General features: G+C 31.8%; 5 protein-coding genes across 5 annotated transcripts; 3 read left to right on the forward strand and 2 right to left on the reverse strand.

The window, feature by feature from the left end:
* The first annotated feature begins 3,293 nt into the window (after positions 1-3,293).
* Positions 3,294-4,445, forward strand: LOC137805605 (F-box protein At5g49610-like). The gene has a single exon (XM_068605545.1). The coding sequence runs from the start codon at positions 3,294-3,296 to the stop codon at positions 4,443-4,445; it is 1,152 nt and encodes a 383-aa protein (XP_068461646.1).
* A 2,500-nt stretch (positions 4,446-6,945) lies between these two features.
* LOC137807474 (large ribosomal subunit protein eL39) lies at positions 6,946-7,585 on the forward strand. Its single transcript, XM_068608135.1, has 3 exons — positions 6,946-7,086; positions 7,173-7,276; positions 7,375-7,585. Exons 1-3 carry the CDS (start codon positions 7,084-7,086, stop codon positions 7,421-7,423), a joined length of 156 nt encoding a protein of 51 aa, XP_068464236.1. The 5' UTR covers positions 6,946-7,083; the 3' UTR covers positions 7,424-7,585.
* A 3,027-nt stretch (positions 7,586-10,612) lies between these two features.
* Positions 10,613-15,195, forward strand: LOC137807472 (ATPase 8, plasma membrane-type). The gene is made up of 14 exons (XM_068608134.1): positions 10,613-10,826; positions 10,916-11,134; positions 11,226-11,363; positions 11,489-11,803; positions 11,893-12,219; positions 12,330-12,449; positions 12,562-12,684; positions 12,807-12,911; positions 13,040-13,349; positions 13,474-13,988; positions 14,077-14,250; positions 14,383-14,565; positions 14,657-14,820; positions 14,900-15,195. The coding sequence occupies exons 1-14, from the start codon at positions 10,776-10,778 to the stop codon at positions 14,994-14,996; spliced, it is 2,841 nt and encodes a 946-aa protein (XP_068464235.1). The 5' UTR covers positions 10,613-10,775; the 3' UTR covers positions 14,997-15,195.
* A 4,029-nt stretch (positions 15,196-19,224) lies between these two features.
* Positions 19,225-20,274, reverse strand: LOC137805606 (uncharacterized). Its single transcript, XM_068605546.1, has 2 exons — positions 20,049-20,274; positions 19,225-19,967 (listed from the first exon to the last, which is right to left on the reverse strand). The coding sequence occupies exons 1-2, from the start codon at positions 20,272-20,274 to the stop codon at positions 19,225-19,227; spliced, it is 969 nt and encodes a 322-aa protein (XP_068461647.1).
* Positions 20,275-20,464: 190 nt separating this feature from the next.
* On the reverse strand, positions 20,465-21,280 carry LOC137805607 (uncharacterized). Its single transcript, XM_068605547.1, has one exon. It carries the CDS (start codon positions 21,278-21,280, stop codon positions 20,465-20,467), a length of 816 nt encoding a protein of 271 aa, XP_068461648.1.
* Positions 21,281-25,885: the final 4,605 nt, after the last annotated feature.

A 25,885-nucleotide genomic window follows, 5' to 3' on the forward strand; every position in this document is an offset into this window, starting at 1 on the left:
ACATTATTTGATAACACTCGGTATCACATATTTAAATCTTTGTTTTTTTAATGGTATTTTACATGTATATGGATATTTATATGTATATAAGTATATTTTAACAATTGACAATGTTTTGTGAATTCTCATTTTCTAGTCTTAAAAAATAAATATACAAACGATGTAAAATATTTAAATATTTGATACTCATCGTTGTCAAATAATACAGATAAACAGACATTGTCAAATACTATAAAATACAAATACATTGTCAAATATTATAGAATACAGATACACATAAGTTTATGAAAAAAATAAAAAAGTATAAATACACATAAATCTATATTTCATTTAAATAAATATAAATATACATATAATAATAATAGTAATAATAATATAAATATAAAAAATGCGGATACACTCTCGCGTCTGTGTTTCCACTATAAAGGGATTTCTCATTATAATCGTTTTTTTGGTGTACACAAAATTGTTTCCGATTCTACCTTTATTTAATATATCTCATTTTATTAATACAATGAAGTATTTTGTCATTTCATATGATTTACTTAAAAAATTAAATTATTTTTTAATTTAAGGCAACAAAGAGAGCATATTCTTACATTTTCACACAAAATCTCACATATAAAATAAAATAACCTTCACTTTTAATCACTCTCTACACTTCATTTTTCACTTTTCAATTTCGACTCATCCAAAATTATTTGTGTATGTATGTTACATTTCTATCATCTTGAGTAAAATAGAAAAATGCAGATACGCATGCGCAATTGTGCATATGTTTCTACTAGTTAGATATAAATATTTTAGATACCAACTTTAAAATTTAAATAATTGATAAGTAAATCTTAGGTAACTAATTAGATATCAATTTAAAAACTAATTATCAATAATAGAAACTAATTTAGATATTATTTTTGTTTTAATCTCTAAAATAGTATATAATTTAATTATTATAAAAATTAATAATTTTTTTTTGGTAGAATTTGATTTTTATTTAATAATTTTTAATAGAACAATATCTGAGTCATTGTGTTTTCTATTATGTTTAGGGATAGTTGGTCGGTTATAGAATTCTTGTAATGTCAGATCACATTATTTTTTCCACCTCATCTGTAACAATGGTTTTGCTATAATATAATCTACTTCAGTTTGGCGCTTATACTTGTATCTATTTATTTATAATATTTCGTAATAATTATTGTAACACATCTCCAAATAGTTGTTTGTGGCTCCTTATCTATGTAGCATAGATACGGATACGGACATTGACACGAATACGGATACAAAGATACGTATTTATGTGCACAAGTAAAGTATGTTTCAGATTTTTTTGGGAAGCAAAATGATGTTTTTCATGATTGGTTCAAAAGAATTCGTTCCTTATTTTTATAATCATAATAAAAATTTATACAATAAATTTGAGTTTTTAAAAATTATTTATTTATTTATTTTAAATTGTGTTAGAACCATGCTAAAATTTTCATAAATTCAATAAATATTTTTTGAATTAAACACTTCACCAAAAGTGTTCTACAACTATCATATGAAGATCGACACCAATACATATATCTGACACGGACACACTATTTAAGAGAAGTGTTCGAGCTCTCTTATGCATTATAATGCACTACACATGTTTTTGAATGCATGGCCATTGTATTCCAAAATCCTCACATCAGATAAATAGGTATAAAATATGGACCTTTGTTCACTACTAAAATTCTGGAATTTCTCATACTGAAGATATACAATATTAAATTTATTACTTTTCACTCACTTAAATGAAAAATAAATAATAAATAATCATGTGTCATATAAAAGGTTAACTAGTCATCGTGAATAATTTTAAATTACAACTTACTCAAAAAGTGAAAATATATCCACTTTTAAAAATAAAAAAAAATATAATTTTTCAATGTCCAATAAGAAACTTTTTTTATTTATTTTAATCCTTATAAATATATTATTTATTAGTTTAATCTTTGATGATATCTGTTGTGTGACAATTTTAATTCAAATAAGTAATTTTTATATTTTATTCAGATCTTTCATTTTGTCTATTAATTAAAACAGTTTTAGGGAGAGATTGGAACATATTGAATGACTGAAACTAATAAAAAAATTGAAAAAGGACGTATATGTATATGTATCTATATTTATATTTATATTATATTCATATCTATATCTATAACTATATATCTCTATCTCTATATATCTATATACATATAATATAGTTTGTTATGGATATTAAATTCTATTGATGATATTCATAGAATAAAAATTTATGAAGAAATGATTTCTTAACAAATTATTATATTGTAAGATACTAACTAAATACTTTTGATATATTTGCTCTTTTTAAATTGATATATAATTGCTTACTCCAAATATTAATTCCTTAAAACATCTTCAATCAAATATAAAATAATCTTAAAATATACAATATATTACTTAAGAATAAAAAGTTCAATCTAAAATCATTATGAGATTGTAATCAACTACACATTTTAATTAAAATATTTGGTTACTGAATTTGAAGGATTTCCAAAATATCAATCTCATCAATCAAATAGTTATCATTGCTATCAAAACTAAAATAGCTTTCTTTGACTAAAATTTGAAATCTTTTTAGAATGTATTATATAATATTTTCTTGGAGAGATTTTCTAATGATGATTTTGATGTTATCACTTTTTCCTTATTTTTGACCGTACAAATAAAAAAACGTATTAATTAAAAAAAATCAAGATTTTCTGTTAATATTTTATTTATTATATGCATATAGATAAAAAAAAATTATCTTTGTAAATTTTCATAACCGTAGTTGTTTTTCCTATTTTTATATATTCATGATCATTAAACTATAAATAGTCTTAAACTGAACAAAAAAATATTAGTTAAGAATAAAAGTTGATTATCATTGTTATAAAAATTAAAATATGGCTTTATTTGACTAGAATTTGAAATCTTTTCAGAATGTATATATAATATTTTTTGGAGAGATTTTGTTAATGATAAAATTATGATATTTTTTTTAAATGTACAAATAAAATAACGTATTAGTTTAAAAAAATTAAGATTTTTTGTTAATATTTTTTTAATTGTATGCATATAGATAAAATTTTCTTATCTTATCTTGGTTAACAATTTTTTTATCTATTTCTATATATATTCATCCCACTATAAAATTGAGTTTTACCGATATCATATCATCTCTCTTTTGAATTTGCCTACACACTTTTCTCTACTTTTCACTTTTTTTTCTATACTTCTCTCACTAACCTCACCCAGCCATGGCTATGATTTCAAGCGAGATATTTCCTATTTGTACTTATTTGCCAGCAAAATCTCTTTACAGATTTAAAGCTGTGAACAAGGGGTTCTGCAATCTTCTAGAAGAAGGTTTTTTCCTAGTGAATCATGTTCATAACTCGTTGAAAAGAGATGATACATGTTTCTTCTTACAACTAGAGAGGCCATGCAACGAAGAAGTTACGTTGCACCAATTACCTTCGCGGCAAGGAGCAGGTGTGTCTGGCGAGGTTCTCCAGTTCTTATCAAAATCCAGTCAAATCTTAGCTTCAATCAAGGGATTGATACTTTGTCGTACAACAGATAAGACACCTTCTGAGTTTTACATTTGCAACCCAGCTACAAAGTCTCGGTTACCAATTTCTTTACCCACCCATGATGAAAATCTGAATACACGTGCACATGTTATGATCATGTTGTTGGAGTGTTATGATGAGTTTGATGATTACATGGTGGTTCATTTTGAAACCCCAACTGATTGGTCTTCAGATTATGCATGCAAAATTTTGAAGCCTCGGGAAGGATCGTGGAAAACAATGGAAAAGGGTTTTTGTGCAGGTGGTAGAAACATGAAGTTTAACATGCCTGTGCATGACAATGGAGTCATCCACTTCATTTCAGATTGTGGCTCTTACATCACTGAAGTGAGCCCTTATTTCGAACCCTATATAATGTCCTACAGTCTCAATAATGGCACCTCCACAATGCTTAAGTTGCCCAAAATTGCTAGAAAGAGCTCAATTGATAAGAAGTGTGACATGAACATTTTCAATTGGGGCAAGGTGTCAATGGCAAGTTCCTCTATTTGCTTGGTAAGACTTAAAAGATCTACTTTCAAAGTTTGGATTCTGAAAGATTATAAAACAAGTAGGTGGAGGAGAATTATGAAGATAAAAACAAAAAAAATGGGTTTGAAGGAAAAATACCCTACAATCACAGGGTTCACGGTTATGAATGGTGAACTTCTCATTTTTGCTACTGAAAAATATATCTACAGTTGTGGCTTGACCGGTGAAAACTACATGAAGATTGAAGAAATATGTGAAAACAAATGTAAATACTATGTTTCTCTTACTTCATACATGGATACTCTTCGTCCATGTGGACCTGGAGCTACACTTTTGCCATGTTAAGATTCTTATAGATGTTTGATTTGTAGAATAAATAAATGTAACTTTTTTTTGTTTTTGTTTTAATCATACTTTGTTATTATAATTTCTTTTTAATAATAGTATTATTGTTATGATAAATTTCATACTAATTGTTTCTACAAAATAGTGTTTATTTTTTTCTTCTTTCCATTTAACCAATATTTTAAATTTAAATAAAATCTACAAAATATTTTATTAGGATCTTATTTTTTTTTTTAAAATCTATTGAATATATTACTAGATTCATATTTTTGTTTATTTTTATTATTAAAATAAGAATATCTTGTTTTTGGCGTGAGTATTCAATTTAATTTAAGATACTGAGAAAACATATTGAAGAAAATTTAACTACCAATTACAGTGAAAAAAGAAAATAACCTTACCAATAACCAAAGTTATGACACAAAAAAGTTGAAGTAATTCTTAAACCAAAATCAAAGTAATAAATATTCTACTCAAAATGACGCCCATAAAAAAAAGAAAATGTAATAAAAAAAAATCCAAATCCTTACATATAACTTAGAATTCATTATTTTACTTTAATAATTTTTTATAATTTGAATTTATTTTACACTTTCTTATCCAAATAACACAATATTATAAAACAATAAAAATTCTTTACTATTATAAAATATTTCAAATTTATTTTTTAAAATAGTAAATGCCACGTGAAAAAAATCATCTTTACAAAACCGAAAAAAAAAGTTAAAATATTTTAGCTTTCGACTTAATTAATTTTCAATTTAAGCTAGATTTGCTATTCAGTTATGAATTTCCTACAAATCACTCGTGTTAATTTTTTTTTTTTATAAAATAGTCTCTTTAAGAAACTCCTACTTTCTATTCAAGTAAAAAAAAGGCTTTCAATTTCTGTAATTTAAATTGATTTTAGCTATCGAAGAAAGCTTAATTTATCTTACTTTCTACTTATAAAAAGGTTACTAGGAGGTGAAAGTAAAAATGCGGAAGGAAGTTAAAAAAGATTATTTTATAATTTGTTTATATTTGAAGAGTTGGACCCAATTGCATTTTAGTCAACTTAACAATAATCATATAATTAAAAGTATCATATCATAGGTATCATCAAATATTAAACTAAAAAATAATATATTTTTAAGGATTAAAATAAAAAAAATTATTGGACATTAAAAAGATTATAATTTTTTTTTATTTTTAAAAAATATATATTTTCACTTGTTTTACGTAAGTAGGTTTTAATTTAGAATGATCGATGATGACTAACCTTTTTATAATTATTTATTTATTTTTCATTAAATCAGATTGAAAAGTAATAAACTTTTTTATATAAAGTTTTCAGTTTAACTTACTATACAAAGTTAAACCAAAATAATTATAATTTATCATCATATAAAAAAAATTATTAAAAAATAAAAATATAAAAAAATTATGAAAAAATTAGATCAAAATTGATATATAAATAGATTATACTTAGTGGAAAAAATTGCAAAATTTTAGTAGTGAAGAAAGTTCATATTTTAATAGAAAACAAACTTATTTGCATACGTTTCAAAAATAGGTTATCTATTCGATCAAATTGCTTTGTGGTTGATTTCTTTGGTTCTGAAATAATAACATGAAATGACATCATTACTATTTAACAACTGCTTTTTATAATAATATTATATATATAATTAAATAATTTATAGAAAATAAAAAAAATATAAATTTGTAATACTATTTTGACAAAATTATATATTTATATATATATATATATATGTGTTAAATTGTATTAATTTAAAAAATAAGAAAATAATATTTTTTTATATATTTTAATTTAATAAAAAATGTAAATACACATATACTACAACACATGGTTTTGTTAGTTGAAATAATAATAATAATAATTATAAATAAATAATAAATATTACAATATAATAGTAATTTATAAAATTATAATTTGAAAAGAAAAAAATTAATGTCAACCCATAATCATCCTTTCTAATATAATGGTAAATAACACAAAAAATAATAAATGTAATTAATAGTCAATGTCATATTTCTCTTGCATATAGATCAATAAAGTAAACACAAACATTTATTGGATTTTTTATATCATTTATCCCAATTTTATTATAAGAAATATAATGTTTCATGGTTACATCAGAATAGCTTAACTTTACTATCTCAGTACTGATAGAAAAACCTTACAATGTGATTTTCATTTAAAAAAAAAATGAATTTACGTGTATTATTTATCTTTGCAATGTCAATCAATATAATTTAGAAAATAATTACAAAAATTAATAAAGCTATTATAGATAATAATTTATAATTAAAGTTAAATATGTGAATATTTATTTATTTTACACCAAATAACGTTTACTTATCCAGAATAATTTTAAAAAAAGTATTTTTTGGACAATTAAAATATATTTTCGAGAAAAATAAAAAATGTCTCACGCAGGGAAATAGAAACTACATAAATAGGGTTTGTGGGCTGAAGAGTTTGAGAATGCAGATGGGCCTCAGCCCACGAAAGAACATAGCTGGCCCAATCCACAGGACCGTGTGGTGACTCTGTAAAAGACTGGAACTGGTTAGGGTTTTCTTTAGTTTTCAGAGAAGTGCTGCGGCTTGTGTTGGATCGTCGACAGCGAAAATGGTAAGAATCGAATCCATGGTCGTTTGTGTTTGTGAATCGTTTGAAGTTCATCGATTGTGATGTGAAGCGATTGATTTGATGTGCAGCCTTCCCACAAGACGTTCAGGATCAAGAAGAAGCTTGCCAAGAAGATGAGGCAGAACAGGCCCATCCCTTACTGGATCCGCATGAGGACCGACAACACCATCAGGTCAGTTTCGAACAACATCCTAGGGTTTTCAGAATGCTGTTTTTTGATTTCGTGTATTCACATCCTGCCATTGTTGTCCCCTTTGTGTGTGTTTTCAGGTATAATGCCAAGCGCAGGCACTGGCGCCGCACCAAGCTCGGATTTTAAGGTGGATGGATGACTATTGTGTTCTAGGATTTTAGTGTAATCCTTAATATTGAAACATTGTAGCGTCTGAGTGTTTTTGTCATCGTTTATTTCTCATTTTACAGTTACTTGTCATGATTTTTGGTATTAATGTGAAACTATGATGGAGGTTTTAAACTTTAATGTGTTGCCGTCCATTTCTCTTTATCTTTCCTCCTCGCTATTCATATAATTGATGAAAACCTTGTAACCTGTTTCATGATAAACTTGAAATATGCTTAATGCCAGGGTGGCTTCGTTCTGTAGTTCAGTGTTTAAACCTCAATTACCGCAATTTTTCAAGAAAAATATTCTAAAATGGTTAGATTGATCGTTCATAGTATGACACTATGACAAAATCTAGGGTGCTGTGGGGTTTGGCTTCAATTTTTTGTCTGAAGGGTCTAATGGAGTTATTTTGAAAGTAATTATACATGACACCGGTTATACAGTATAAACACCTCGTTGACATTCTTAATTCCTCTCTTTTTTATCCCTTTTTATTGCATTATACCTGTATATGTCTCTTTGCTGTCATTAGGAGGTATTCATGCATTTCTTTTAATCACGGGGCAAGATTGTTTGCAGTAATTAGTTTGGGACAATCATAATCGAAACAGTGTTGATTAGTGAAGGAACAGAGTGATTCGACGAGAGTGGATGATAGGGATAAAGTGTTGTTATTTTAGGGATACTGATAGGTGGCTGTAAGTGTATGTTTGGATGCTAAATTTGCTTCCATAGGTAAATTGTGAACCAAGTCAAAATAATCTAGTTTTTTTTTAAGATTTTATTGTTTCAAATTTTAGAATTTTATAAATATAAGAACATTACTTTAGAAAATAACAAATTTTTTTTAATGTTAGGATAATATTAGTATTGAATTCTGTATGATTAACTGAAACAAATCTTAGTGCGTCTTATTTCTTAGAATGCAGGGTGAACTTGTTCTTATAATGTATTAGAGGGTGAACTTGTTGAGAACGTTGTGATCCTCGCATTGTTGATCAGATATAGTGATATGATCCCATGCCAAGCCAGCGTTGCTATGCATCATAGAACACCCTTAACCTTCTTGCATGAAAAATGAAGTAGATTTAATCCTTACACGTCAATAATAACAGTTGTAACATGTTTCAATGGGATCCTCAAGACTGAATTATTTAATTTAAAGCGTGTTTACGGGTTTAGGGGAGTAGTTTTACAATATTAAAATTGAATCATAATATTAAAAACTGTTAAACTATATTTTCACTGACCAAACTATTTTGCACAATTTCTACGTGGGTCTTTGTTTGTAAATTCGTTTATAAAGAAACAAATTAGAAATCCATTTTTTTATCAATGCGTCTACTTTTATTCAGTACAGGTATCCTACTAGTACTACCAATTATATTCAGTCATTAAGATTAATAGCAGTCAATAGTTTTCGTTACTGGTGATAATATCATTGCAAAAAAGAAAAATATTGCATTACTTTAAAAAAATATTGTAAAAGCATAACAAAATTATGTAGAATATTGATATTAATTTACCTAACTCAAATTTCTTGAACTTTTATTCCTCTCAATCAATTGGATGTATAAACTAATACTTTATTATTTTGTAATTTGTTTTATTGATGTTAATTTATGGTTGTTGTTTTTTAACTATTTTTGTTTTTTATGCTTGTCGAAGTTAGTTTTTTTGTCCAATATAAATTTGAATTTTCGTGTTGATTAAAATTTTATTGGTTAAAATATATAGGTATACTTTTTTTTATTGATGTTCAGATTTTTTTTTATCAAAAAGTATTTTCACTAGCGACAATTGAAATAATTCTGATTAATATCAGTAAAAAATAATATCAACTAAAATTAATAAAAAATAATAAACAGAATATTTTTAATTTATTAAATATGATTTAATATTCAAGATATTTTCTTATATTTAATTGAAATTGAAATCTGCAGTCTAAATAATAAAATGAAATTGTTTTATTCAAATAAAATTGTGAATCGAAATGTATTTTTATTCTCTTTCGAATTACGAGAGTGTGGATCCAAATATATTTATAGTTTCCAAATATTAATTAATATTTTAAGGTATGTAGATTTAAGGTTGTGAATATATATCCACTCTGAAATATTAGTGAAAGTACAAGAAATTACATTTTTTTATATGTATGGAGTGGTAATATTTGACACTATTAAAAACACACTAAAAAATAAAAATATTCATTTATTTTTAATATAAAATTATAATATATATTATTATAATATTAAAATTGTTGTTAAGTGGGAGTTTTATTTTTTTGAAGAGTGTGAAAGTAATTTTTTGAATTTTATTTCGAATCGTTCGTTCGTTGATATCAGATATCCAGCATAGCAGACATAAATAAATTATAAGAGCTATTTAAACCGATTCTTTTAAAACAAAAATCATCATTATACAAATTTTATGCAACCTGTGAAAAATCATAACTCCAATTTCGAAGCGAACCTTCAACAAATTTAAAAAACACCAAAACAAACAAACAATACTAAACATATACTTCACAAATCAATAAAATAATATTTTAATCATATTCAATTTATTTTTAATTTTAAATATTATTATAGTGTATTGTGTGTGATGTGAAAGAAATCTAATGGTTTGTTATTGATATCCCGAAATAAACTTACAATAAAACATTGATGTAAAGATATATAAACAAACATATTTTTTATATAACCATATAACAATCATTAATATTATTATTTTAATATTTTCCCATATTATTTAATTATAATTTCATTTTTATTATATGAGTTTTGATATTTTGATAATTAACGTAAAAATACAATACAACAAATATTAATATTTATAAAAAAAACTTTAAAAAAATACACGCAAAACCGTCAAAAAGTTAGAATTTTTTTAAAATTGATAAAATTATAAATTATTTTGAAATATATAATTTCTCAACCAAAATAGCTGATATTTTAACAGAAACTCAAGTGGTGAGTTTGCATGCAAATATGCATTTCAATGGCACACGGGAACTTAGGCAAGCCACAAGACCATTAAACAAACAATCCATAAGAAGAGGAAATCTGTGGTGGAGAATAACAGCACTTCACCAAACAACCATGCATGGCCTATTTTGTCGCCAAATTTATCACTATAAAGCCTGTGAAAACCTTGGACAACATAACTGTCCTTCCCTAGGCAAAAAATTTCTCCTCTTCTTTCCACCCTTGGCATGGTCTTCCAGGCCTAAGGGAGTGAGCTCAAGGAGTTCATAGAAGAGAGGAGATAATAAAATAAAATAAAATAATTAACTAGGGAGGAACACGTTCATCATTTTTACAACATGGCCTCCGACATATCGTTTGAAGACCTCAAAAACGAGAATGTGGATCTTGTAAGAAACAATGTTATTACGTGATGTTTTGTATGTTAGGTGTTATCCTTTTCTGTGAAATGAAATGACTTTTGTGAATGTGTGTGCAGGAACACATTCCTGTTGAGGAGGTTTTCAAGCAACTGAAATGTACCAAAGAGGGTCTCACATCTGCTGAAGGAGAGAAGAGGCTCCAAATCTTTGGCCCCAACAAGCTAGAGGAGAAAACAGATAGCAAGTTTCTTAAGTTCTTGGGTTTTATGTGGAATCCACTTTCATGGGTCATGGAGGCTGCTGCCGTCATGGCCATTGCATTGGCCAACGGAGGGGTAATCACAGAGCTTTCACATCTCTTTGTCTATGTTCTTGTGCTCATTTTTGGCAGTGTCTTTATCTAACAAGAGCTTGTAAATTCATCAGGGCAAGCCACCGGATTGGCAAGATTTCGTTGGTATTGTCGTGTTGCTTATCATCAATTCAACCATTAGTTTCATTGAGGAGAACAACGCAGGCAATGCCGCAGCAGCTTTAATGGCTGGTCTTGCACCCAAAACCAAGGTGATGTAGCATTTGTTGATTCACTTTCATGCTTCTTCTTTTTGGTGTGTCCAATCTCATTCAACTCCAAAATCTCATAAATTTCACATTCTCAAACTAAAAGGAAGGAACCATTTTGTGTATAGGTGTTGAGGGATGGAAAATGGAGTGAGGAGGAGGCAGCAATTCTGGTGCCGGGAGATTTGATCAGTATCAAGTTGGGAGATATTGTTCCAGCTGATGCTCGTCTTTTGGAGGGAGATCCCCTTAAGATTGATCAGTCTGCCCTCACTGGTGAGTCCCTTCCCGTCACCAAGAACCCTGGTAGTGAGGTTTTCTCTGGTTCCACCTGTAAACAAGGTGAGATAGAAGCTGTTGTCATTGCCACCGGTGTTCACACCTTCTTTGGAAAGGCAGCACATCTTGTGGATAGCACCAACAATGTTGGTCACTTCCAAAAGGTATGCCTTTTCTTTACAAAATAGTCAGTGTTTCCTCTTTGTTTGACAACTTTGGACTCATGTTTGGATACTGGATTGCCTTCTTTTAGGTGTTGACTTCCATTGGAAACTTCTGTATCTGCTCAATTGCTGTGGGAATGCTGATTGAGATTATTGTGATGTATCCCATCCAGCAAAGGGCTTACAGAGAGGGTATTGATAATTTGTTGGTTCTTCTCATTGGAGGTATCCCAATTGCCATGCCTACAGTCTTGTCTGTTACCATGGCTATTGGGTCTCACCGTTTGTCTGAGCAAGGAGCAATCACCAAGAGGATGACAGCCATTGAAGAAATGGCGGGCATGGATGTTCTCTGCAGTGACAAGACCGGAACTCTTACTCTTAACAAGCTCACTGTGGACAAGACCTTGATTGAGGTGAATGACCAATGTGAACGCTTTTTGTTTTCCTAAAATGTGATCATGAATCCACGCTTTTGCGTTAAAAGCTTCCAATTTGTGTTAATCAAGGTTGTTTGTGATTGTAGGTGTTCCCCACTGGCATGGACAAGGATGCCCTTGTCTTGTATGCTGCCAGGGCTTCTAGGATTGAAAACCAGGATGCCATCGATGCTTCAATCGTTGGAATGTTGGCTGATCCCAAGGAGGTACCAACTATGTTTCGAAATGGACAATCTTTTATGAACATTAGTACCGTGTTAGCATAAACCATGTAAATTGGCTCATCATTGTCAACTGCTCTCTTTTGTGGCATCTCAGGCAAGAGCAGGAATCAATGAGGTGCATTTCTTGCCCTTCAACCCTGTGGACAAGCGCACAGCTATCACTTACATTGATGGCCAAAACAATTGGCACAGAAGCAGCAAGGGTGCTCCTGAGCAAGTGAGGGATTCACCATTACCAATATGCATCACAACATAACCACGAAATAACAATAACTTTTCTCATAAAACACAACATATATGAAACTACTGATATTTGACTAACCAATTTATGAATGTCAGATTATTGAGCTCTGTGGACTCAAGGGAGAGGCTTTGAAAAAGGCCCACAAAGTCATTGATGAGTATGCTAACCGTGGTCTGCGTTCATTGGGTGTTTCACGACAGGTGAATAAAGTGTATAATATTATTACATGCCATGAATTCACGGTTAAAAACCAAAATGATATTTTTTGTTATAACAACCACTAGGAGTGGGAGATTCCCTTAACAAAACTCTTGCACATGGTTTTCAGACTGTTTCGGAAAAGAGCAAGGAGAGTGTAGGAGACTCCTGGGAGTTCCTGGGTCTCTTGCCCCTCTTTGACCCTCCAAGGCACGACAGTGCTGAGACTATTCGACGTGCTCTTGACCTTGGAGTCAATGTTAAGATGATCACCGGTGATCAACTTGCCATTGGAAAAGAAACCGGTCGCAGGCTTGGAATGGGCACCAACATGTACCCTTCATCCTCCCTTCTGGGTGACAGCAAGGACCCAGCCATTGCATCAATCCCAGTTGATGAACTCATTGAGAAGGCTGATGGATTTGCCGGAGTCTTCCCTGGTAATCACATCAATCTATTGTTCATGTTAATCTAAAAGAAAAACTCCATAATAAGAAAAAGAGTTTAAAGCATAATGTTTTTAGACTTCTCTACATGACAAACTGATTTTGATGTGACATGCAGAGCACAAGTATGAGATTGTGAAGAGATTGCAAGATAGAAAGCATATTTGTGGAATGACTGGAGATGGTGTGAATGATGCCCCAGCACTGAAGAAGGCAGACATTGGTATCGCCGTGGCTGATGCCACTGATGCAGCCAGAAGTGCCTCAGACATTGTCCTGACTGAGCCCGGACTCAGTGTGATCGTGAGTGCTGTTTTGACCAGCCGAGCCATCTTCCAGAGGATGAAGAATTACACAATCTATGCTGTTTCCATCACCATCCGTATTGTGTTTGGATTCATGCTTGTTGCTCTAATCTGGAAATTTGACTTCTCCCCTTTCATGGTCCTCATCATCGCCATCCTCAACGATGGAACCATCATGACCATCTCCAAGGATAGGGTGAAGCCTTCTCCTCTTCCTGACTCATGGAAGCTGAAAGAAATCTTCGCCACTGGAGTTGTTCTTGGAGCTTACATGGCAATCATCACTGTTGTCTTCTTCTTTTTGGTTCACGACACCGATTTCTTCACTGTAAGTGCCATTCACTACTCAAATAAAAGACAAAACTGATCCTATATAAGACTATAACATGACATGCAATGATGTTTTCTTCCTTCAGAGAACCTTTGGCGTGAAGCCAATTGTAGACAGTGAGGAGCAGCTTAACTCAGCCCTGTACCTTCAAGTGAGTATTATCAGTCAAGCACTCATCTTCGTCACCAGGTCAAGGAGCTGGTCTTATGTTGAACGCCCTGGCATTTTGCTTATTACAGCCTTCTTTGCTGCTCAAATGGTGAGTGAACTTTCTGAAAACATGCTATATAATAAACAAGGAAATCAACCATGAACGAAGAAATAAGAAAAAAGTAGTTCCATTCCATCATAATATACATATATATTTCTGACTTGGGAAGTGGCGAATCAGGTGGCCACTGTGATTGCTGTGTATGCACACTGGGACTTTGCCAGGATCAATGGAGTTGGTTGGGGATGGGCAGGAGCAATCTGGGTCTTCAGCATTGTTACCTACATTCCTCTTGACATCCTCAAGTTCCTCATCCGGTTGGGACTGTCAGGCAGGGCTTGGGACAACATGCTTGAGAACAAGGTCTAGCCACAAACATTCTCAAACGACCAAACTTGTCTTTCACTTCATTCTTGTTTCTCTCTTCATTCCAATGCTTGTTGTGTTCATGCAGACTGCCTTCACTACCAAGAAGGACTACGGAAAGGGAGAAAGAGAAGCTCAATGGGCCGTGGCTCAGCGCACACTTCACGGCCTCCAAGTTGGAGAAACCAACAAGGCTAACCACGAGCAGTCTGAAATTGCAGAGCAAGCTAAAAGACGTGCTGAAGCTGCCAGGTTCAGTTCCTCCCAAACTTAGCCTCTTTTCTCGAATTTCAACATGCATATGCTTAATTTGAGGTGTCAAAATTTGCAGGTTGAAGGAGCTCCACACCCTGAAGGGACATGTTGAATCTGTGGTGAAGTTGAAGGGTATTGATATTGATACCATCCAGCAACACTACACTCTCTAAAAGAATCTTAAGGAACCATAAATGGAGGAAAACGGATCAGAGCTTCTTAGAGCATATAACCATGAATCTTTTGTTCATGTTCTCACCATGTATCTTTTGTTTATATGCTCTCGGGTACAATCGAGACCACACAATTATGTACGTGGCATATGTTGAATCATTTTTTTCCAATAAAATAATAAAACAATTATTATTACAAGTTTTGCAGGTTTCTTTTACTATTATTCGTTCATATTAATTGGTTGCAATTTCCTTTTTAAATTTATCTCATAACTTTTTTTTAAGTAATCATAACCTATATCATATATATAGCCATTTACTTTAAATAAAACAAGAACAATATACAGTAAAAATAGAGATTAATTTCATAAATTTTATTTATAAAGTTATAGATATTTATAAATAATAATACTTACATTGATATAAAAGGCCAGGACAAAGGTGTTTGGGAAAGGTAGTAATTTAAGAAAAGTGTTGTACATTAAACCTTCGTTCTGAGGTGTTCATCTACATGAGATTGATTCCATGGATCCAACTTTCTTTTTAATTGTTCTTACAACAAGGAACAAAAATACTAGAATCAGGTTGACAAGATTAACTCTTATACAAATCTTCCGAATTTTGGGTTGGACTCTCTCGGTCTCTTCTTGGGCTGGATACTCTGGGTTTCTCCTCACATTGGATGCTCTAGGCTTCTCCTCAAGGTAGATGCTCTCGGCTTCTCTTTCGGCTAAGTGCTCTCAGCTTCTCCTTCAGCTAGGTGCTCTCGGCTTCTCCTTCAGCTAGGTGCTCTCGGCTTCTTCTCCTCACAGGTGTGTGTACCTGCAACGCGCTCCGATGCCAAAGTCAGATATAGTTTTATGTTCATCAGATAAATTGAATCCCCTTACCTCTTGAGTTGAACCTCTATTTATAAGGCTCTCTTATTGGGCTTAAAAGTTACTTGGGTCTTTTCTTTTTGCACCTAACATTTTGAAAACACACACCTGTATATTTGGGCCCATCTTATGGGCTTTGCTATAATCACTAATTTAATTTTACTTATTTACTTTTTATATTTAATCTTTCGATTGAGACTTTCGGTACAACCTTTCGGTCGAGACTTTTCAGCCTAGACAGTACACTAGCCCCCAGGCATGAGGATTTGAAAAAGACGTTATGCCTAATGAAAAGGACAAATTTTGTATTTAATACCTTTCGTATCAAAGTATTGCCTTGTTTTGTGTACTTTTCTTGATTATGCCGATTGACATGACGAGTTATAATTGTGATATTGTAACGCTTCGTTTGGAAGGGTTTTTTGTTTTTATTGATTCAGAAAGATGGAACCGAATACTCTCAAAAGGTATAATGTCTTCTTCAAGCTCTGTTTCCATTTCTGATGAATTTACAAAATTTCTGGACATGAGTAACGAGGCTATTAGGAAAGTAATTCAGATGAATGAGGATATTCATTCAATTGTTTCATCTGCCATCATTTCTGTTGTGAAGAATAAAGCTAGTAGTGATATGAGTTCAAGTGAAGAAGCTATAGATCTTGAAGCTGAATAAAGAGTTGGTTGAATCCCGCAAGAGTCTTGAATAACATAATTTTTTCTTTTTTTGAAGATGTGTTTTCCTTTCGGCCAACCTTTCGGCCTATAACTTATTGAAAATTGATAACAATTGTTTGAAGCCGTTTACCTTTCGGATTTTCTTTCGGCCTATAACTTGTTGAAAATTGATAACATAATATTTGAAGTCGTGTTTACGTTTCGAATTTCCTTTCGGCCAACTTTTCGGCCTATAACTTTTGGATTTTGTGCATACTAGTCCCAATGCTTCTTCTCGTGACATGTTCTCGTAGGCTACTATTCCTTCTCTTACAAATTCGGTGATTGAGCTTGCTAACCGGACTTTACTAATTGGCAAAGCAATAAGAGAAGAGACTAAGGATGTTGTTTCTTCTTTTGAACTTGAAAAATTGAAAAAGGAAACAACTAAATCAAATGAGAAGATCAGATCCTTAACTTCCTAAGTTGAAGAGTTGTCTAAGGCTAAGGATTGTTATGAAGCCGAGAAAGAGTCTTTGAAGGATGAGGTTACTGAGTTAACGTCTCATAAGTTATCCCTTAACGATGAGATTCAACGATTGAAAGGAAACTTCGTTGATCTTTCTGCTGTGAAGAAAGCTGAAGCTGATAATAATCTTCGTTTAGAATCTGTGATAAACCAGTTGAATTCAAGAGTTACTCGAGCTGAGGGTTATGTTGTTCAGCAACACAAGTTGGGTTTTGAAAAACCTCTCCAGCAAGCCGAGTATTTTTAAAAGATTCCATTGGATGCTGGAAATTTCGACGTGGGCAAAGATTTTTATAATGACGAACTGATGCCCATCAGTGAAATTCCTTATGATGAAGATGAAGATGAAGATGGTGGCGCTGATGATGATAGGCATGCCGGCGCCGAATAGTTTGTTTTAGTTTGTTGTTTTGTAAGAACTCCCAAGTAAAGTTCCAGGGTTCTTAACATGTTTTGTCCCAGCCACTTGATGGTTATTTTGGATGTATAACATCAAGTTATATATAATATTCTATTTACTTTGCACGTATCCCAATTATTTGCTAGTGAATAATCTTTATTTATCACAAATGTGAATGAAAGATAAAGTGAAGATGTGATTGTCCACTTTCACCGCACCATATATCACCTAATATAACCAACGTGTCGGATCCTAGCTTTCGATTTTAGTATTTTTCCAACCTAAAATAAATACATCTCGCCTTTTCGGTTTCAGTATCCGGCTTAGTATTTGGCTAACTATGCTTAAAAGATATATCTTAGTTTAACTCATCTAATATAACAAACATGTTCGACCTCATCTTTCGGCATCATCAGTATTCGGCATTAGTTTTCGATAATTTTCGATGCACTTTGCCCAACTAAAAAAGCATCTTTGACCACGAGAACTACATATAATATTCTTTGGAAAAAAGTTTAAGTGAAAGTAGTTTATTCCGAAAGATTTACATGAAATAGTTCCTTTGGAAAGTTTTAGGTTCGTCGTGAAACCACCTTTTGAACTTAATATAATTGTTTATTGTTTTCTTTTAATTCGAGCCATTTTTTGTTACCAATTAAATATCATTTTAGACCTCTCGGCCTAACCAACTTGTTATTTGTTTGAAATATTTAATGTTATATTTCGGTTACCCATAAATATTATCACAAACTTCTCAATCTTGTTCTTTCGGTTATGTGATCTGATTGATTAATTTTGTTTTCGGTTACGAGCAAATGCTATCATAGACTTCTCGGTCGTAACTTCTCGGTGCCAACCTAACCTTTCGGTCATCTGACTTAAATGCTTTAAATGTTATCTTTCGATCATAAGCTATTATTTATTTATTATTGACATGAAATCCTGAAGAAGTTATTTTGGATGTATAACATCAAACCATATATAATATTTTACTTACTTAGCACGTAACTTAATCGCTTGCTAGTGAATAATCTTATTTAACATAAGTATGCATAAAAGATAAAATTAGATTATCTAATATAACCAATTTATCCGGTTCCACCTTTTGGATTTTAGTATTCAGTTTTAACTGATTTATTTTTCCAACCTAAGATAAATTCATCTTATCCTTTCGGTTTTCAAGTATAAAATTATTTAAACACTTTGCAACCTGGACCTTTCGATTTTTGAGTTTGAACTGAAAATAATTGTTTATGAACTTCCTAATTAAAGTTCTCGGTTTTTCTAGTTAGAGACCAATTTTGACTATTTTTATAGGTTTGAACTTTTGGACTTGATACTGATACGCCAATGTTTATTTAGACTTCTCGGTTTTGTCTTGAGACCTCTCGGTTTTGCATTAGAACCTTTCGGTTTTTTCGATAAGACCTCTCGGTTTTTGTTTTCTAACATGCAAAAAATGAGACCTATCGGTTTTGTATTGGAACCTTTCGGTTTTTTGATAAGACCTCTCGGTTTTTGTTTTGTGCCATGCAAAAAATGAGACCTCTCGATTTTTGTATTAGAACCTTTCGGTTTTTTATAAGACCTCTCGGTTTTTGTATTAGAACCTTTCGATTTTTTTATAAGACCTCTTGGTTTTGTATTGAAACCTTTCGGTTTTTTGATAAGACCTCTCGGTTTTTGTTTTGGAACCTTTCAGTTTTTTGATAAGACCTCTCGGTTTTTGTATTCTGTCAACCTTTCGGACTATAACTTTTCGACTTCTTAAATAAGAACTCCGTTGATTGAGATTTGATTTGAATGAAACACACTCGAGAGAGGGATTTCACCTGGAGTGAAAGCATCTTGATCCGAGAGGCTTGAAGTACGAGATACACTCTCAGAAGGGATTTCACCTGGAGTGAAAACATCTTGATCCGAGAGGCTTGAAGTACGAGATACACTATCGGAAGGGATTTCACCTGGAGTGAAATCATCTTGATCCGAGAGGCTTGAAGTACGAGATACACTCTCGGAAGGGATTTCACCTGGAGTGAAAACATCTTGATCCGAGAGGCTTGAAGTACGAGATACACTATCGGAAGGGATTTCACTTGAAGTGAAAGCATCCAGGACCGAGAGGTTTGAAGAACAAGATACACTCTCGGGAGAAATTTCACTTGAAGTGAAAGCATCCATGATCGAGAGGTTTGAAGAACAAGATACACTCTTGGGAGGAATTTCACCTGGAGTGAAAACATCTTGATCCGAGAGGCTTGAAGAACGAGATACACTCTCGGGAGGGATTTCACTTGAAGTAAAAGCATCCAGGACCGAGAGGTTTGAAGAACGAGATACACTCTCGGGAGGGATTTCACCTGGAGTGAAAACATCCAGGACCGAGAGGTTTGAAGTACGAGATACACTCTCGGGAGGGATTTCACTTGAAGTGAAAGCATCCAGGACCGAGAGGTTTGAAGTATGCGAAGCATTGATGAATTTAACAGTTTGACTCTTCATATGAATAACTTCTTCATTAAGTGTTTCAATCTTGAATAAGACTTTCTTTATACATGAAAAATCATCATTGACCGAAAGGTTTTACATACAACGATGAGTGTTTAACTGCCTTGGACTTTGTCTGCTCCTTATCCCTCCATCTCTAACAAAGCGTTTCAACTGCCCAACTTGAATCAATTCTTCAATTCTATCTTTCAAAGCTACACATTCCTCTGTATGACGACCATGATTCTTGTGGTATTGGTAATGTTTACTCTGATATGCTCTTTTTGAAGTTCTTTCCTTCTTTGGTGGTGGGATTATCTTTACTGCCATTGCTTATTGTAAGATTCTTGCTCCATTACTACTCAACGGTGTATATTGTTGAAACTTTCGGCTACAAAATTATTCTCTTCCTTTTCTAAACGAATGTCCTCCTTCCTTTTCACTTATCTTCTTATCATTTCCATCCGCCCTCGAAATTCTCTCAACTCTTCCATCTGCATAAACTTTGATGCACGTTGTCTTAACTCATCAAGATTGGTTGCCAGTTTTTGCAAAGACTGTCGGCAAATGGTCCCGGTTTCAGTGCTGTAATCATATGATGCATTGTGACTTTCGGACTGAGATTGCGGATACTTAGTGCTACCTTTCCAAAGCGCTCCATAAATGTTCTTAGGGATTCTCCCTTTTCTTGCCTTATATTCACTAAGGCAATTGATGTCAGATGATGTGGTCGGCTTGTAGCAAAATGAGCTCCAAACTTTTTTACTAAAGTGTTGAAACAATCAATGGATAACGGTGGCAACTGAGTAAACCAACTCAGAGCCCTTCCCTTCAAAGTTGTTGGGAATACTCGGCACAAAATGGCCTCATTACACGTATACAAACTTATATGCGTTGTGTATACTGCAATGTGTTCATCGGGATCTGTACCTCCATCATATTTCTCCATGGTAAAATTCTTCCAATTTTCGGGCAGTGGGGTTTCTATAATGGCTTCGGAAAATGGATGTCTCCTAACAGATATTCCGACAAAGATAACAGAAGTCTCTGGTATTCTCTTCCTTGTAGTTTCAAATCTTTCCTCATTATGTACCCTTTGGTGGATATGTGTTCTTGGTTGAACAGTTTCAAATGATGTGTTTAAAATCGTCTCTTCATTCAACTTCCTTTTCATGTACGCATTCTCCGCCCTTAACATACTTAACTCTTCTTCATTGCTTTTCTTTAGTGTTCCAAACTCTCTTTGTAACTGCATGAGCATAGCCATTGACATGGAATTTTGATTATCTCTCTGCTCCCCAGATTGCTCTCCACCTTGTTCTTCTCTTTGATTCATCTTGTCTTCAACCTTTTTAAGCTACTTCTCGGCCCCACGGTGGGCGCCAAAATGTTCTTACATCAAGGACCAAGAACACTAGAATCAGGTTGACAAGATTAACTCTTATACAAATCTTCCGAACTTTGGGTTGGACTCTCTCGGTCTCTTCTTGGGCTGGATACTCTGGGTTTCTCCTCACATTGGGTGCTCTAGGCTTCTCCTCAAGGTAGATGCTCTCGGCTTCTCTTTCGGCTAAGTGCTCTCGGCTTCTCCTTCAGCTAAGTGCTCTCGGCTTCTCCTTGAGCTAGGTGCTCTCGGCTTCTCCTTCAGCTAGGTGCTCTCGGCTTCTCCTTCAGCTAGGTGCTCTCGGCTTCTCCTTCAGCTAGGTGCTCTCGGCTTCTTCTCCTCACAGGTGGGTGTGTGTACCTACAACGCGCTCCGATGCCAAAGTCAGATATAGTTTTATGTTCATAAGATAAATTGAATCCCCTTACCTCTTGAGTTGAACCTCTATTTATAAGGCTTTCTTATTGGGCTTAAGAGTTACTTGGGTCTTTTCTTTTTGCACCTAACATTTTGAAAACACACACCTGTATATTTGGGCCCATCTTATGGGCTTTGCTATAATCACTAATTTAATTTTACTTATTTACTTTTTATATTTAATCTTTCGATTGAGACTTTCGGTACAACCTTTCGGTCGAGACTTTCGGTACAACCTTTCGGTCGAGACTTTCGGTACAACCTTTCGGTCGAAACTTTTCGGCCTAGACAGTACATTAATAGTTTTTTTTTTTACTTTAAATCTGAATTAAACTAATAATAGTATAATTGGGTTGATTCTTGATTTTTTTTTAAACTCGAGTTAATCCAATGAACTTTTTTTTCTCAATTTTAATTGATGCATTTTAAATTGTATTTAAATTATTCTATTATTTTTTTGACATTTTTCATTCAATTTGATCTTATAAATGTATTTACCATTATCAAGTGTCTTAATTTAGTTATATTTATTATAAAATTTTATTAATCATATTTAGAATAAAAACAAATAAAATATACAACACTTATTAGTTGCAACTTATAAGTTGCAGTTTAAGCTTGAAACTATTATTCAAAATAAAACTCCAAAATATAACTACCGAAAAAAATAAGATTTATCCACGAATAATTATCCATAAATTTATATTTATAGATAAATTAAATATTATTATTAATATATTTATTAACACTAATATTAATATTTTTATTTTTATTTATATTATTATTATAATATTAGCAATATTAATAATATTAAAAAAATTAATAGTATTAAAATATTAAAATTATTAATTATATTAAAAATATTAATAATATTTAAAATATGAGCAACGCCTCCCCTCGAGGCTATGGTAACGGGTGATGCCTCTCTATTCCAACATGAGAGCTGTATATATTTCTTTCGGGTTGGGGTCTCAATTTATGATACCATGTGGAAGCAGACACCATCTTTTTGCCGACTATATTTCTCAGTCTTGCTGATTTTGCCATTCTGAACTTGGTTTTCTTGAATTGCCAGGCTTCTTAAACTTTTACAGTAAGGCAATAGATATGTGGGGGCAGGTTTTGGAAACATTGTATGGAGATCTGGTGAAACTTTAGATTTTATTATCTTTGCATATTCATTATTTTCTTTGATGGCTAAACTTGTGGATTGGGAGTTCTTGTAAACAGGCACTATGTGAGTTTGAGAGGCTTTGGCATTTGTGTTGTTAGGCCTTCGATCCTGATGATTTGATAATCTGTTGCAGTGAAGACTTTATGGATGTCTGTTACCCAATGACGGTACATTATTGAACTTACATTTCCATTCATTATTTTTCTTATATCTTTGGTTTGGTTGCGGTATCTCTTATTGGTTGAATAGGGGAAGGCACATGTGAATCTTATGATGTATTGCCTTTAATAGTTTTTGCTGTTGGAAAAATATCTAGAAGTTCTTTCTTAGCAAATGATTCTCATTATTGTAGAAATTCTATAACATTTATTCATTCAGATTTTACTTTCTACAATTAGTTTATTTTTATCCACTCCGATAACTAATTAAATATTTACTTTCTCTATAAAGTAGACTATGTGAATGATATATTTTAATGTTATTCATAAATTAGTTCTTTATAGTAATCATTAAAAAAATCTTGGTATACACTCATATTTATCATATTGCCTTCCACCCAGTCAATTTTGACTGGCACCCAACAACAGTTTAAAACTTCATTCTACCATTTTCAAACATTTGTTTACGGATGTCAATATCCAAAAGTGATATATTTGTCTATGGATATTGACATCCGGAAGTGACAGCTTTGCTTATGGATATTGACATCCGGAAGTGTCAGTTTTGCCTACGGACATTGACATCCAAAACTAGCACTCTTTGACTGTAGACATTTTTATCTGGAAGGCACCATCATGCTTTTGGATATACATATTTGGAAACCAATCATCCTGAACTCTTTTTTTGGCAATGTGATGATTTTGTTACTTTTAATGGATTAAAACCACTAAACCAAACCAATTTAAAGAATACATGTAAAATCAACATTAAAAGCTAGATCACTTGCTTTTCATTCTAAAATATTTATATTATCATTTATATACTTTCAAAGGGCAGAGATAGAACGTCACTCTAGCAGAAAAAAAGCACCCAATAAACAAATTCCAAATTTTCAAATTCGGACCTAATGAAAAAGATTTTCGAATCAACTCATCCGTTGTGCATACAAATGTTTATATCAATATTCGGAACCCACAAGAGCATCTCCTTCTCCGGTGCCTTCACTCTTTGTCGCCGTCGAAGTGGCTCAAAAGCACTGCCTGAACGACGCTGAATGGTGCCTGTGTGTAAGACTTTTGGAAGAGAATGTTTACAAGAAACAATGAACGCCACAATGCACTTTACTTGGGTGTTGGGTGCATGTAACCTAATTTCACTCATTAAGGATGTTATGATCATTTCATATAGATCATTAAGGGTGTTATAAACATTTTACACAAACAATTGGGTGTCAGTTAGAACTGATTGGGTGCAGGGAGAGTCAGCCTTTATATCTAATCCGGAACACTATTATTCTTGGCACTGAATTGCATAATTCGTTAATGGAGCAAATTATATAATTCGGAAATGAGTATTTAAGAGAAAGAGGAGAATGACGAGTCAACCATTGTCAACACCCACAATAATTACCACCACCAACGCAATGCAACTATCATCATAATGCACCATCTTAACAACAAGCTCAAGCACCACAACCGTAACCCAGCACCCACCACAACAAGCACCTTCTTTTTCACTCCTTCTTTTTTTACTCGTGAATAAAATGTAAAACAATACTTTTATTTTATTTTTTTTATTTAAAGATGATTTTGATATTTTAAAAGTTTATGGAGGTAGTAAGAAATCATAGAGATGCAGGAAGAAGCTGTCTTTGTGGTTGAAGAAATGTTAAAGCCCTTTAAGAAAAAAGAGAAAGTAAAAGTGGGGAAGGAGTTACCAGGGTACAATTACCCAAGTAACAGAAATTTTTATGCTCATAAGTTATATTATTTATAAAAAATTAGGATATATATTTTTGTAGTTGTAATAAATAAAAATATTGTAAACATTAACTAACAGATTATATAAACACGAATTTTTATGTAATAGAACATATTTTCTTGAAAATATGTTAAGGACCTATAAAATATCTTAAGGACCTATTAATTTAGAAGTGAACTTTTATATTTTGTTTTTCTATAACAGTGGATGATATAACTTTGGAAAAAGATGTTTACTAACAAATGAATTTAAAGGTCTTCTTTTTATTTATATAAAAAATTTGCCTACTAAATATTGTTTTCAACTTTCAGTATAATTTTGAAAATTGGATTCATATTTGCTAATATCAGAAGCGATTGGAAAATACCTTAAATTTATATATAATATATTTATTAAAAAATCACCATTATGTTATAATAAAAATTAATTGCTTTGAAATAAAAAAAATATTGATTGAACTTAATATAACATATACTTACTTATATTAAAAGTTATCTGTAAATTAATTTTAGAATTTATGCTATTAATTATTGGTGACATCATAGAGTCTTTCCCCATCATCATTAAGTGTGAACGACAATAAGAAAAATATAAAACTAGTAACATAATTTGGAAAACAAAATAATTAAGATGAATCATACTTTATAGCAATAAAAAGTCACAAAGAAATCTATTAAACTCTAAAGGGTTGTGATATTTAACACCACAAAGAGTAAAAAACATTCACAAATTAATAAAACAATATTTTAATCATTTTCTTTTTAATTTTAAATATTATTATATTATTATAATGTGATGTTAAGTATACGTTTTTACATGGTGTCAAAAAATTATTTTCCTATTCTAAAAGAACTTAGACAAATGTCTTATTATAACAAAACTAATAATGTGGAAAATATTTTAAAAACATTAATAAAATAAATAAGTTTATTTTTCAAATTGATAAAATAAAAAATATTTATTAAAATAAAAATGCATTAAAATTTTATATAACTTGCAAAAATTAAAATGTTAGAAATTGAAGTCAAGTTAAGATTAAAACAATC

Source organism: Phaseolus vulgaris, chromosome 3, assembly GCF_000499845.2.
Source record: "Phaseolus vulgaris cultivar G19833 chromosome 3, P. vulgaris v2.0, whole genome shotgun sequence".
Classification (NCBI taxonomy): domain Eukaryota; kingdom Viridiplantae; phylum Streptophyta; class Magnoliopsida; order Fabales; family Fabaceae; genus Phaseolus; species Phaseolus vulgaris.

Coding starts and splice junctions, on each gene's coding strand:
- LOC137805605 (XM_068605545.1), top strand. CDS start 3,294: ATGGCTATGATTTCAAGCGAGATATTTCCTATTTGTACTTATTTGCCA.
- LOC137807474 (XM_068608135.1), top strand. Junction 7,277..7,374: donor AGGACCGACAACACCATCAG/GTCAGTTTCGAA, acceptor GTGTGTTTTCAG/GTATAATGCCAAGCGCAGGC.
- LOC137807472 (XM_068608134.1), top strand. CDS start 10,776: ATGGCCTCCGACATATCGTTTGAAGACCTCAAAAACGAGAATGTGGAT. Junction 14,251..14,382: donor CCTTCTTTGCTGCTCAAATG/GTGAGTGAACTT, acceptor GTGGCGAATCAG/GTGGCCACTGTGATTGCTGT. Junction 14,821..14,899: donor AGACGTGCTGAAGCTGCCAG/GTTCAGTTCCTC, acceptor CAAAATTTGCAG/GTTGAAGGAGCTCCACACCC.
- LOC137805606 (XM_068605546.1), bottom strand. CDS start 20,274: ATGGCAGTAAAGATAATCCCACCACCAAAGAAGGAAAGAACTTCAAAA. Junction 19,968..20,048: donor GCAGTTAAACACTCATCGTT/GTATGTAAAACC, acceptor TTAATGAAGAAG/TTATTCATATGAAGAGTCAA.
- LOC137805607 (XM_068605547.1), bottom strand. CDS start 21,280: ATGAATCAAAGAGAAGAACAAGGTGGAGAGCAATCTGGGGAGCAGAGA.